Consider the following 13235-nt stretch of genomic DNA (forward strand, 5'->3'; position numbering starts at 1 on the left):
GAGGTGTTTGATCATGTTTCCTTGGCTTTTGCAGGATACAGCCAAGAGAGGCTCTTCCTCCCTGACTGTTGACTCCATGAGCAGAGCTGGTTTGAGCTGGTAACATCCCTCCCAGGCAGAGGAGTGTTTTTTCCTGCTCATTGACTGATGCTGATAAAGCTCACAGTCCCTGCTGCAGCGACAGCTGCTAACTGTCTGACCAATCCTTCTTCTGACCCCAGGGAGGTCAGTGAAACAGCCGACACTCATTCAGGTCGGCCACATGTCCAGTGAGTCCAAAGGCTGTTTGTGTCCATATGTTTCAACTAAAATACGTTTTGAGGTGTTAAATCCTTCCTGTTCTTTTTCTGGAAGTGAGCTGCTTTTCTTACAAAACAAATATAACAACAATTAAGCAATCAAGTCTTGTTTCCTGATGTATTTCTACTGATTTAAGTGGTATATTTGTCTGAAGTCAGATATACTCTCAGCATCATGTTCCTGGAGCTCTTGTCATAGTTACTAGGGATGATGTGGACGCACACACACACACACGCACGCACGCACGCATGCACGCACACACACACACACACACACACACACACACACACACACACAGCTTGAGCTCTAAAACCAATTCTACATTCATGGGGCTAAAGCACTTACAGAGACACAGGGAGATTTTCAGAGCTGTTTAGTCTTTGATGCTACTGGTTCCCAAAAACCATTGAATGTAGGATTTAAAAAAAAAAACACTATCTATCTATCTATCTATCTATCTATCTATCTATCTATCTATCTATCTATCTATCTATCTATCTATCTATCTATCTATCTATCTATCTATCAGGCTTCTAGTATGAGATGTCAAATGTGAAAACTATCTTGACAATATTATTTTAATCTAAATATAGCATTCACATTTATTAAAACAAAATATCAATTTATTTGTCTTTTTATAGTATATTTAATTATGTTGGTTTGTACAATATATTAACGGAGAGGTAGCTAAATAAATTGCCTAAAATAAAGTAATTTAATTTAATTATTTATTAGTTAGTATTTTTTTGGAATATTATTTATTTATTATTAAATTAATTCAATTCAATTAAAAAAATTAATAAGCCTATTGCTGACTGTGTATTGTATTTTGTAATGTGGTTTGTTCCTTCTTAATTATTTTTCTTTTCTTTACATTTTTATTTCAGACTTTATTTTATTTTATTTTATTTTATTTCATGTCATGTCATGTCATGTCATGTCATGTCATTTTAATTAGATTTAATTTAATTTAATTTAATTTAATTTAATTTAATTTAATTCAATTTAATTTAATTTAATTTAATTGAAGGGTTAGGGTTTCATTTCATTTCATTTCTATTTCATTTTATTTTACCTTATTTTTTAATTTATTTTATTTCATTTTTGTTTTATTTTGTTTTGTTTTATTTTATTTTATTTTATTTTATTTTATTTTATTTTATTTTATTTTATTTTATTTTATTTTATTTTATTTACAGTTAAAACTTTGCTCTGTGTTAGAAAGGTCTCCAACCAAAGATAAAAACCGGGAAAAGGAGATGACGTATGTCTACGTCATTACTCTGTTTGTCAATAAAGTTTATCTTTGAAGTCAGGCAAAGATGGCGGAGTACGATTTGACAACCAAGATAGCACATTTTCTGGACCGGCATTTGGTTTTTCCTCTCTTGGAGTTCCTGTCGGTGAAAGAGGTAAATTACTGTCGGCATTATTTACCGCCAAAATACAACGTAGATATTTATTAATGGGTGTTTGTAGCTGAAAACATGGTGATTCGTCCCAGCCGGCTAGCTAGCTAACAGTTAGCTAACGTTAGATAGCCAGTCAATAAGCAGCTAAACTATGTGTTAATTTAGTCTTTTATAAATGGAGAGTTGCTGTAACGTTAGTTGTCGAAGCAGTTAATTTGCTGCGAAAATGGGAAACTAATGTCTCTTTAGGGCTTGGCTAACTAGCTTATTCTCGCTACTGACGGTGTTAGCATTTAGCTTAGCGACTACACAGACAACACAGGATAAAAGAGGAGGGGCATCATTAATGCCTGTGTTGTGACGTTTTAACTTTAGTTAGTTTCTAGTGTCTGTTCAGCCGTTTCAAAGGCTGTTGATTATATAAATATGTGATTTTGATTGTAACAGATCTACAATGAGAAGGAGCTTCTTCAGGGAAAGCTGGACCTCCTCAGCGACACAAACATGGTGGATTTCGCCATGGATGTTTACAAAAACCTGTACGCGGACAAGGAGATCCCACACTGTGAGAAAGGCATTATAATTTACTTCAACTAGTTATACTGTGTAGGTACTATAAGTGAAGATGCTTTCACAAAGATGCCATAGTTTGTATTTATCAGTTAACCTAATACAAAGTGCAGTAAGCAGAGAAAACCTAAACCACATCTATATTTACTGTGACCACCTTTACAATAGCACCAGTTCTCCTCAGTACACTTGCACACAGTTTTTAGGGGTACTTGACAGGTAGGTAGTTCCAAGCATCTTTGAGAACTAATGTGGATTTAGGTGGTCTGTGTCTTCATGTGATCCCAGACTGACTGTATGATGTTCAGATCAGGGTTCTGAGGGGCCCTGACCATCTGTTGCAGGACTCCATGTCTCTGGAAATGGTTCTTTTTTGACTCATTGTTGTGCTGCACAACACCCGATGGATAACAATTCATACATCTGAAGTCCCTAAAACTAATGCACAGTACTGTAGGCCATGTAATTCACCACATGGTAATGGGGTTGAATGCCAGACTTAACTGACAGAAAATGAATTGGGAGCTATTTTGATGTTCAGTTAATCATTTGTAAACCAAAATTCACAGGAAAATATTCACAGGTTGCATCTTCTCAATTGTGAATATTTACTGGTTTTCTTTGGCGTCCATGATGGTAAAATGAATATATTTGGATTTTGGACTGAAAACAACAAATTTGAAGACTTCAGCTTGAAATCATTAAAATTGAGATCTTATTTCTTACTATTTTCTGACATTTCATAGACAAATCAATGAATCAGGTAACTGTAAAAATAATCCAATTATTTGATGATAGGTGTAATTGTTAGTTGCTGGCATTGTCCTGCTATGCAAGCTGCTGTATTTTTCAAATGAATCAGAACATAGTAGTAATGTGATCTGAACAATGCTTGGAACCAGCCAGAGAATCCTTCACTGTAACTGTCATACTCATTTTACCACCATCTTTGTCCTTGCTAGTTGTTAATTTTGCAAAACAGAAAACGTTACACTAAGATGCTCATACGTAGATTCTCAGGTCTTACTTATGTGACATATTTACCGTATATTATGGAAGTGTGTGATGGGAAATGTTGTGTTTTAGCCTTGAGGGAGAAGAGGAGCACTGTGGTGGCCCAGCTGAAGCAGCTCCAGTCAGAGACGGAGCCGATTGTCAAGATGTTTGAAGACCCTGAGACCACTCGGCAGATGCAGTCCACGAGGTCTGATCAGCTCGTCAAAGAAATACTCTGCTCCTTTAATATTATTATATTGACAGAATTGTAATACTTGTGGAAGTATTATGAAGTCTGTGGACATTTGTTGATTATTTTTTCTTCATCAGAGACGGGAGGATGCTGTTTGACTATCTGTCAGAGAAACATAATGTAAGTTTTGACAGGTTAACACTGTGTTCCTCTTTGTATAAAACGCACACTGCATTTCAATCCAGTGAGGTAGGTAGCAATTATGTGTTTTTGTTTCCATAACAACCAGCTGCCACTGTGAGCCAGCGGGACTAAGACCTCCAACAACACCCACCGATCATTACTCACTGTGATCACAGAAACTAGTTTCAACTTTTCCAACAATGGTTTATTTATTATTTTACTTTTTTAAAATCTTCAGATAAATTGCGCTTCTTGTTTGTGATTAGTTTGTACTTAAAAACTTGATCCACATCATGTGCGCTCATCTAAATAAGATTTGTTGTCAGCATGAAAAAGAAGGAGCAGGCTTTGTTTTGCCTAAAGAGATAAAAGATGTGAGAACAGCCACTAACCAGCCTCAGGCTGTCGTCCATGCAGCCGCCACTTTACTTTCCTTTGAGGGAGAAAAAAGCAAGGACAATGGCATTTTGAAAAACAGTGGATTAATGTGAATCCAGGGCTGTAGATGCTTGAAAGTCCCATTCATTATAACGGTAATATAATATGTTGTGCTTTTTTATAATCATTTACTGGGTAAATAACAAACCTTCCAGTCAAAGCCACTTGTTACTTCTGTGACCTTTTTTTTGTTTTTTATTTTAGTTTCGTCAGGAATACCTGGACACACTGTACAGGTACGCCAAATTCCAGTACGAGTGCGGTAACTACTCTGGTGCTGCTGAGTACCTCTACTTCTTCCGTGTCTTGGTAAGAAAAAACACGTGACTTAAAAAAAGGAATGTATTAGAAAAAATATATTTATTGGTTCTTTTTTCAAAATACTGCTCAGTCTGTGTTGTTGTTGTTGTTGTTGTTGTTGTTGTTGTTGTTGTTGTTGTTGTTGTTGTTGTTGTTGATGACGACTGTGTTTGTCGCTCTCTGGCCAGGTTCCCTCGACAGACAGGAATGCTCTGAGCTCTCTGTGGGGGAAACTGGCCTCTGAGATCCTGATGCAGAACTGGGAAGCAGCCATGGAGGATCTCACTCGACTAAGGGAGACCATTGACAACAATGTAAGAGAATAACTGAGGAAAATGTGGATGTAGTTTGCTGGTTTGTTTTTGATTTGTTACCAGTGTAATGAAAGCTGTACTGGGTTTATTAGAGACCCGAGTAGGGATGTATAGAAATGATAAGATGGTTCAAGCAGCAGTCGCTGCGTGACGCTGCGTTCACAGCTGCACCAATGACATGACAGCGAGAGTTAAGTGCATTTAGTTAAAGTGTAGTTCCTGCACCAAGTCGCCTTGACTGAATCCAGTCAGAATACACCAGGTGGAGGTTTATGGAAAAGAGTCTGATGCATCATTTTTCTGATGTCTGTTGCTTGTGTTGTTTCCTTTTCAGTCGGTGAGTTCTCCACTTCAGTCTCTCCAGCAGAGGACGTGGCTCATCCACTGGTCCCTCTTCGTCTTCTTCAACCATCCCAAAGGCAGAGACAACATCATCGAGCTCTTCCTCTACCAGCCTCAGTGAGTCACTGTTTGGGACTTCCAACTAATAATGGACAGTTTTTTTTAACTGAATGTATTTTAAATAATTTATTGCAGTTTTTTTTTTTTTTTTTTTTAATTGCAGTAAAAAGACTGATGGTACCCAGATCCACACCTGTTGTGATGGTAACTAATGATGAAGCCAATGTTTCCTGCCTTTGTGTTTGTCAGGTACCTGAATGCCATCCAGACAATGTGCCCACACATCTTACGGTACCTCACAACTGCAGTCATCACCAACAAAGACGTACGGAAGCGCAGGCAGGTGCTCAAGGACTTGGTGAAAGTCATTCAACAGGTGAGGTTATATATAAATGTAAAAGGAATAAGTCTGAGTTCATAAGCCTCAAAGATTCAGTCAACCCATCAAAATAATTCTCTCTCATCCTGCAGGAGTCGTACACATACAAGGACCCAATCACAGAGTTTGTGGAGTGTCTCTACGTGAACTTTGACTTCGACAGCGCCCAGAAGAAGCTCAGGGAGTGTGAGTCGGTAAGGAGAGCTTCCCCCTTCAGTTTCCCTGCTTGACAGTGTGTGTTTGTCATGGTGCACAGGCCTAAATCGCCCCACAAAAGTTCGCAGCCTCCTGGGACTGAAGGGTAATATGAAGCTTCCCTCAGCCGTGGTGCTCTGATCTCCTGAGTCCCAGGCATTTAACTTTGCAGCTATTCAGCCTCAGCAAATCCATGTCTGGCCTGATTTGCTGGCTCTTACTTTTATTCAGTTTGATTTTCAAAGCGGAACAGCTGTCAGATTTGGGGCCCGGTTGCCTTCTCTTTAGAAACCTTTGACTGCAGTTTTGTGGTTGTGCTTAGGGACCACTTTACACATCTGAACGCTCTCAGCCACTGGCTTTTACCCTTCTTGTGTAAATTGTGCAGAGCTTGCGAAGACCTCAGCTCTGCTGTCAGATACAGAGTGTGAGCGCATTGACGGGAGAGTGACGAGAGTTCATTAAGTCATGTTGTCGTCATGGATTCTGCTGCTTTTAATAATGAGGGGAATTAAATTTGTTCGTTTTCCTCCAGAGATCAATAACTTTAATTAGTGTCTGACACTCATCACTTGATGTTTCAGTTTTGTTGTGTAAAGAAGTTTTTGATTGAAGTAAAATAGTGAGAAATCAATCAAACTTTATTTACATACAGGTGAGAGCAGTTCACAGACTGAGGGGCGAAAACCAAACGGACAAATCAAGTGAGAAGCCGACGATAAGACAATAAAATAGATTTAAAAGCTATAATAACATTAGCAAATAACAACATAAGAGAATTGATAATAAAAAAACAGATAAAATACAATTTACAACGTAGATATCACAAGATATGACGCTGTGGTGTCTGATGTGGCACTTTAGAGTTTGTGTTTTAGCACAGCAAAGAATGGAGTGACTGGCCTGAATGATGGATTTCTTCTTCACAACAGCTTCCTCCTGAAATAATGGTGCCACGTCTTCTTTCAGATTCTCAGACACTAATGAATTCATGAATTTAAGCTCTTGTGGGCAAACTGTGATCGTCGCTGTAAAAACACAGATCGAGACGTCAAAACATAATCTCCCACAAAACATTGTGGGGCTCGTGACTGCTGATCGCTTGGCGGTCCCTGTCTGCTTCCATGTTTCCTTTAACGTGAGCAACAATGACAGAGAAACATGTTTTGTTACAGTACAAAGCAACACACATAGTTCATCAGTATTTATTCACTTTCACAGGAACATCTTCTCACCATTTTATTTAAAGACGTTTCTTTTGAATAACACAACTCAGCAGCAGCACACGATACGACCTTCGCACCACTGGATCTCATACAGCAGATCTGAATAGATCCTGAAGGACATTGATGCATGAATATGCATTATGATGATGTCTACAGCTTGTTTGACCTTCTCTTGTGTGTTACGTTCCTGGGTGAGGAACCAGGGGAGGAGGGGAAGCAACGAAAATAAATAGTTTCCAGGGAGGAAAGAAAACCAGGGAGAATTTTATTATTAAACTAATCGCTACGGAAACACCAGAGGTACAAAAACACAAATGTGCAGCAATGTAAATAAGAATAACTCATAAAAGTCACAAACACTCAACAGATTCATTAAATAATAAACCAAATTTAAATTTACAAATACAAATTATAATATATAGAATTACTGAAGTGTGTTTTTATGTTGTGATCTGTATAAAGAGTGCTCACAGCTGTTGGCTCTTTTCTTCAGGTTCTTGTGAATGACTTCTTCCTGGTCGCTTGCCTCGAGGACTTCATCGAGAACGCCCGTCTGTTCATCTTCGAGACCTTTTGTCGAATTCATCAGTGCATCAGCATCAGGTGCGTCGCCTTTGAAACAGCTGTTCTGATCAGAAACTGCCTTTATCTCTGAGAGGACAGTTTCCTTTAGAAGATGAAGAGATGTTTGAATCTAATGTTTGAATCTAATGTTTGAATCTGATGTTTGAATCTGATGTTTGAATCTGATGTTTGAATCTGATGTTTGAATCTGATGTTTGAATCTAATGTTTGAATCTGATGATTGAATCTAATGTTTGAATCTAATGTTTGAATCTGATGTTTGAATCTAATGGTTGAATCTAATGTTTGAATCTGATGTTTGAATCTAATGTTTGAATCTGATGTTTGAATCTGATGTTTGAATCTAATGGTTGAATCTAATGTTTGAATCTAATGGTTGAATCTAATGTTTGAATCTAATGGTTGAATTTAATGGTTGAATCTAATGTTTGAATCTAATGTTTGAATCTAATGTTTGAATCTAATTTCCCCACATGATCAATGTTGTGCAATAATTTACTGGATTTTTGGATTTTATTCATTTCCTCCTTGTTTTTTTTTTTTTCATGTGTAGTGAACAGTGAACTTTAAAAAGGAGCTTTGAAGGCTTTAGATTCCCCCAAAGGATATTTACTTAACTGAACCCCCCCCCCCCCCCCCCCCCTCCTGCCTCGCTCTCTCTCTTCCCAGCATGCTGGCAGACAAGCTCAACATGACGCCCGAGGAGGCGGAGAGGTGGATCGTCAACCTCATCCGTAACGCCAGACTCGACGCCAAGATCGACTCCAAACTGGTGTGTTCACTGATCCACCTTCACTCATCACTGATCCCATCATAAACAGCTCAGACTGGACCGTTAATCTGTGTAGTAATGTCTGCTGCTGTCAGGCTCAGGACAGTGTGAAACCTCAGGATCAAATCAGGCAGCGATATGTTTTTGTGCTACTTTAAAGTCCGTCTGTCAGATGAATGAATTATTGAAATTTGTCTCTCAGGGTCACGTGGTGATGGGAAACAACGCGGTGTCGCCGTACCAGCAAGTGATAGAGAAAACCAAGAGTCTGTCCTTCCGCAGCCAGATGTTGGCGATGAACATAGAGAAGAAGTTGGCGCACAGCAACAGGAACGAGGTACAATCGATAATCAATACTGAGCATTATACACAGATCATCCATCTGTAGGAGGGAAAGAAACATACAATAAATTATTCTTTTTTTTGAGCTTTCATTACAAACATCCAGTCGGGTTACAGGTTACACATCCATAGGCTGGTTGTCATAGCAACCAGTTCACCAGTTTACCTGTGTCACAAACATAAAGCAGCTGCTCTGTGGCGTCTGCGTTTACGTGCCGTGGTGGAACTACAGTGGTGCGTCGCTTTAACTGTTGCTGCAGCAAGGAATTGTGGGACGGCATTTGTCCTTTCCTTTCGTAAAGGAAGCTCCAGTGTTTCCTAAAGGAGATGAGAGAGGAAGCGTTGAATTGGACCAGCTCTGATCACGGCCGCCACTCAGAAGCTTCCGGGTCATTTCACTGAGTTAGGAACCTTCCTAAGAAAAAAACCCAGTGAAGCACACGGGCCGGCCTTTATAGCCTGGAAGGTTCATCAGCTGACGACTCGATCACCTGCTGAGTTTGGCCAGGACAACCTCCCTGACAGTGGGAGGGCTGTCACATGATTAGCACTCTTCCTGCTCCTCACCTGTCACGTCTGTGTTGAGTCCTGCTGCCCTCTGATGGATCCATGTGAAAACACACTCAGAAATCTCTTCTTCTTCCCTCTGATTACAGCTGAGGTTCAGCTCATAAGATTTGTAGTAAAGTGTCTGTAACATGAACCACAAAGTTAAAATCCTGATTTTAGTTTAAGTCATTTCCCTGTAACATAAAATATGAAGGTAAGTCTGAACACTCATATTTAGTCTTTGTCCTGTCACTCGGTGTGAGACGGAGGCTGGCAGCTGTTTTCACTTGATCGATGTCTAATTATGGATCACGTCTCTTATTTCCTTTATCGAGTAGTTCGATTGTTTATTCTAACTCTTCTTCTAATGTTTGTTATTTTGTCGTTTCCTCAGACACCGAACTGGGCCGCTCAAGACTCTGGCTTCTACTGAAATGGAAATCAGAATCAAGAGGATGCAGAAGACTCTTGGGATATTATCAAAGCTTTTTATTGTGTTCATTAATTTATTTATTTATTATAATCATACAACATGCAGTTTAACTTCTGCAGTAAGAAACAGGAGGAGGAAGCAGCAGCTATGCTTTATTAACTTATTGTCACTCATGATACCTCATTCACATTTAGTGTTTTTGGAATATTTTCCTCATCAGAATCTATAGGAAACCTGGAGTTGGTTTGATCATCAAGCACCATGGAAACAGATCCAACATAATTTAACATTAAATATATTTTACCTCTTAAAAAGAACTGATTTGTTTCTTCTTCTGTTGAAATTGGACCAGTAGATGGTGCAGTGGCTTCATTCTTGTTGTGTTTTCAGCCACCTGCAGAAAGGTCACCGTCTGTCAGACTGTAGTTCTGTTTCACTGTCTGAATTTAATATTTGTTATTTGTCATAAAAGAACAGACGTTCAGTCTTCTAATCAGCCTCAATTTGATGAGGATTAATTTGATAATTGAAAAGAAAAACTTGGTAAATTAAGTTTCAGAGCTCAGTCACACTTGGACCAGATACAAGTCTCCTGTTTCCCCTGTGGGTCAGTCACAGGTGGGTCTGTCTTTCTGGAGACTGTCAGAAAATACTCAGATAATAACTGACCTGTGTCTGTCAGCTGTGAAACCGGGTTCAGGCCGGACATTAATCACAGTGACACGCAGCTGTAAGAAACAGGGTTTGTTTAAAACCTGTGGGGTAAATAGTTTCATTGAATTCAAGTGTTTTCTGATGTTGGTAAAAGCACATGTACATTAGATTTCAGCTCGTGCTTTTAACATGTGAACACATGTTAAATGAATGTGGATGGAGGCTAATTAGCTTTAGCATGTTGTTTCCCTAAAAACGTGTTGTGAGTTCAACTTAAAGACTCTCAGAGGAGTTTGTTCTTCAGTTCTTCCGGTAAGTACATTTTATTTTCAGCCTCGAAATTAGCATCCCCATTAATATCACATATTAATATATTAATACCACGATGCTAGCTAGTGCCAACGTTGGCTGATAATTTAGCAATTGCTATGCTAACGGTAGAAAAAATAAATCTGAAATCACGAGAATAAAAAGATAAGTAATATTTAAAATAAGTAATAGATGTGTATAAGAGACAGCTTCAAAATTGTGCTGATGTACTCATATTATTATGGTCTATTTTACAGAATAGTGAGTCTCTTGGTATAAATATATAATATAAGGTTGATATAAATATTATCTGTAATTCATTTTAGTTACTGACTTGAGGAGAAAAACAAGGAGCCAAAAGTTAATCCAAAAGTAAAACTGATCAGCTGATCAATCATGGCAGTTGATAGCTCAGTTTATTACACACATACAAGATAAATAGTCAAGCACTGTAATGTCAGACAAACAGGACATGATCATCTAGATGCACTGATTCACACACAGATGTGACTCTACACGTAAAGCGTCATTAGTCGACATGAACCAAAGACAGTGAGGACATTGTTGTGCTGTTACCCCAGACCTCAGGGACTTCACTGTTCAGGAGTTGATACAAGACAAATATGGTGGATTTTTTCCTCCTTTGGTTGGTTGTGTTTCTTCAAAACTGTCCAATCACATTATTTTCTTCTGTCACGTTCTGATAGGTGATGTAATCCTGATCAAATCCCTGAGAAAGTAAGGGGACAATCTGGTGTCTTCTGATCTGATCATTCTCCACCACCAGAGGAATTCAACTCGTCAAACACATGAACTATTCACTTCCTTATTTTCGCTATTTTAAAATCAAATATTTGTTCTAAATCAAAAGTGCTATCGCAGACGGACTAACAGTAAATATCTAACCTTTCCTCCACGTGTACCAACACGTTAATCACATGTAATATGATGCAGTCATTACAGTTGTATAAAACATTGGTAGGTAACTCTCAAAAACATGTTTAAATATTATTATGATGTAATCTCTTAAAACTTGATCCCTGGAGATTAAATCCTATTGTTTCATTCATGATTAGACGACGGAGAGTTTACCAATGTTTCATGCAGCCTCATCGCTCGAAATTAAAATCTCAGATCATTTCATCACAGAAGTGCTAAATACACCCGCCATTAAACTAAGACATCGTCCTGCTCTCCAGCACCCGATCAGGCCGGAGCTGCACGCGGTTTACCCATCATTCAGTCCTTGGTATTACGTTTCTTTTGCCTCTCGTCACCAACAAAAACCAAAAAACCATTGTGCGACTTTGATTTTTGATATAAATTAAACGCACTTTAACCTCGTGTTAAATATGTAGAGCGAGGCCCTGGAGCCCCCCGACCCCCCCGACCCCCGCTGTTGGAAAGTGACTAACGGCGCCTTACTGATCAGACACATCACATTTTGGTGAGACGTCATTTCAAGTGGAGCAACTAAGGTAAGACGGTCAGAGAGATTAGCGTCTTGCTCGGTGCGAGCCGTGGGTCCATGCTGGTGGTTTTGAGTTCTTCGGGACTGACGGTTTACATAGCGGCCATCTTGCTGGCCTCTCGGACCCCGCTGAGGTAGGCTCCTGTCACAGTCTGAGGGAAGTGTCTGTTGGTCGCCTGGTGACAAACAACAGTGACGACAAATCAATGAAAATCTTTTTTGACTTGTCATAGCAGGAAAAACACAAGTGTGATTTATAACATTATAAAAAGGCTGCTGCCATTTACATGAGCTGGTTCCAGGACGCTGTGCATGTGGCTCACTGGATATACGTCTGATTAGATTTCTACTTTTTTAATAGTTTTAATTTACATATCTTTTTTACTAATGGTTGTTGGTCTTAATTACTCTTAATGGTTAAATTCATACGTATCATTTTTGTGTTTGTTTTAATCTGTCTAGTGTTTTATCTTCACATAGTTTTTAGTAACTCACGCCTCGAGCAGCAGTTTGAGTTTCCACCTGGAATCAAATGTGCTGTATAAATAAAGCTTTGCTGCCTCACCAGCACGTCTCCCTGAGGCTGATCATCACAATCACAATCAGATCACTTTATACAAACAGAAATAAGCAACAGTGAGAAAGCTGTTGTTACCTCGCCGGCGAAGAACACTTTTCCCTGAACGTCCTCAGCGAGGATGTCGTAGGCCTCTCCGCTGCCCCCCGTCTTCACGAAACTGTAGGACATCTGGGACCACGTGTCTTTGCTCCAGTGAGTGATGAAGAAACGCAGCGGCTCTGGGACTTCCTGTCGAGGGTGACGAGAGGGAAACGACCACAGCAATCAGAAAAAAAATCGTGTGAATCTACCAGAGGAAACGGACGGCGCATTCCCGAATTTTTGAGTCCTTTTCCATCATGAAGTAAAGAAACTGAGGAGCTTTACTGACACTTGAAACAGAAACTTTATTTATCCCCTTGGGGAAATCCATGAGTGTGATTGGTCTTTGCAGGACGTGACATCATTACCTGTTCCTTGAAAAGTTCACGCAGAACCTTCATGCACTCGTCCACCACCTCCTTGTCCTCCATGTCCCGAACGGCGGGCACGGCGTCCCCGGTGATGACGGACATGAGGACGGCCTGTTTTCCCTGCAGATACACAGACGAGGTCAACGTGGAAAATCGGGGAATTACTCATATAGAACTACT

The 13235-nt window shown here is 39.4% G+C and overlaps 2 protein-coding genes across 2 annotated transcripts in view; one reads left to right on the plus strand and one right to left on the minus strand.

The window, feature by feature from the left end:
* The first annotated feature begins 1605 nt into the window (after positions 1 to 1605).
* On the plus strand, positions 1606 to 9906 carry LOC111651052 (eukaryotic translation initiation factor 3 subunit E-B). Its single transcript, XM_023401012.2, has 13 exons — positions 1606 to 1712; positions 2160 to 2277; positions 3369 to 3486; positions 3609 to 3651; positions 4297 to 4401; positions 4581 to 4706; positions 5041 to 5165; positions 5358 to 5484; positions 5580 to 5681; positions 7402 to 7511; positions 8163 to 8265; positions 8468 to 8602; positions 9551 to 9906. The coding sequence occupies exons 1-13, from the start codon at positions 1623 to 1625 to the stop codon at positions 9587 to 9589; spliced, it is 1341 nt and encodes a 446-aa protein (XP_023256780.1). The 5' UTR covers positions 1606 to 1622; the 3' UTR covers positions 9590 to 9906.
* Positions 9907 to 10949: 1043 nt separating this feature from the next.
* LOC111651050 (lysine-specific histone demethylase 2-like) overlaps positions 10950 to 13235 on the minus strand; it is a gene marked incomplete at its 5' end in the record, with an annotated part of 6584 nt that continues 4298 nt past the window's right edge. Inside the window, 3 exons of the mRNA XM_087172549.1 lie at positions 10950 to 12199; positions 12679 to 12831; positions 13053 to 13219. Of these exons, the coding sequence (XP_087028675.1) occupies positions 12116 to 12199; positions 12679 to 12831; positions 13053 to 13219 (404 nt within the window). The remainder of the gene's footprint in view (positions 12200 to 12678; positions 12832 to 13052; positions 13220 to 13235) is intronic.

This window comes from Seriola lalandi, unplaced genomic scaffold, assembly GCF_002814215.2.
Source record: "Seriola lalandi dorsalis isolate HSWRI2012SDOR001 ecotype SW California unplaced genomic scaffold, Sedor1 jcf7180002053214, whole genome shotgun sequence".
Lineage (NCBI taxonomy): Eukaryota > Metazoa > Chordata > Actinopteri > Carangiformes > Carangidae > Seriola > Seriola lalandi.

Coding starts and splice junctions, on each gene's coding strand:
- LOC111651052 (XM_023401012.2), top strand. CDS start 1,623: ATGGCGGAGTACGATTTGACAACCAAGATAGCACATTTTCTGGACCGG. Junction 3,652..4,296: donor ATCTGTCAGAGAAACATAAT/GTAAGTTTTGAC, acceptor TTTTTATTTTAG/TTTCGTCAGGAATACCTGGA. Junction 5,166..5,357: donor CTCTTCCTCTACCAGCCTCA/GTGAGTCACTGT, acceptor TGTGTTTGTCAG/GTACCTGAATGCCATCCAGA.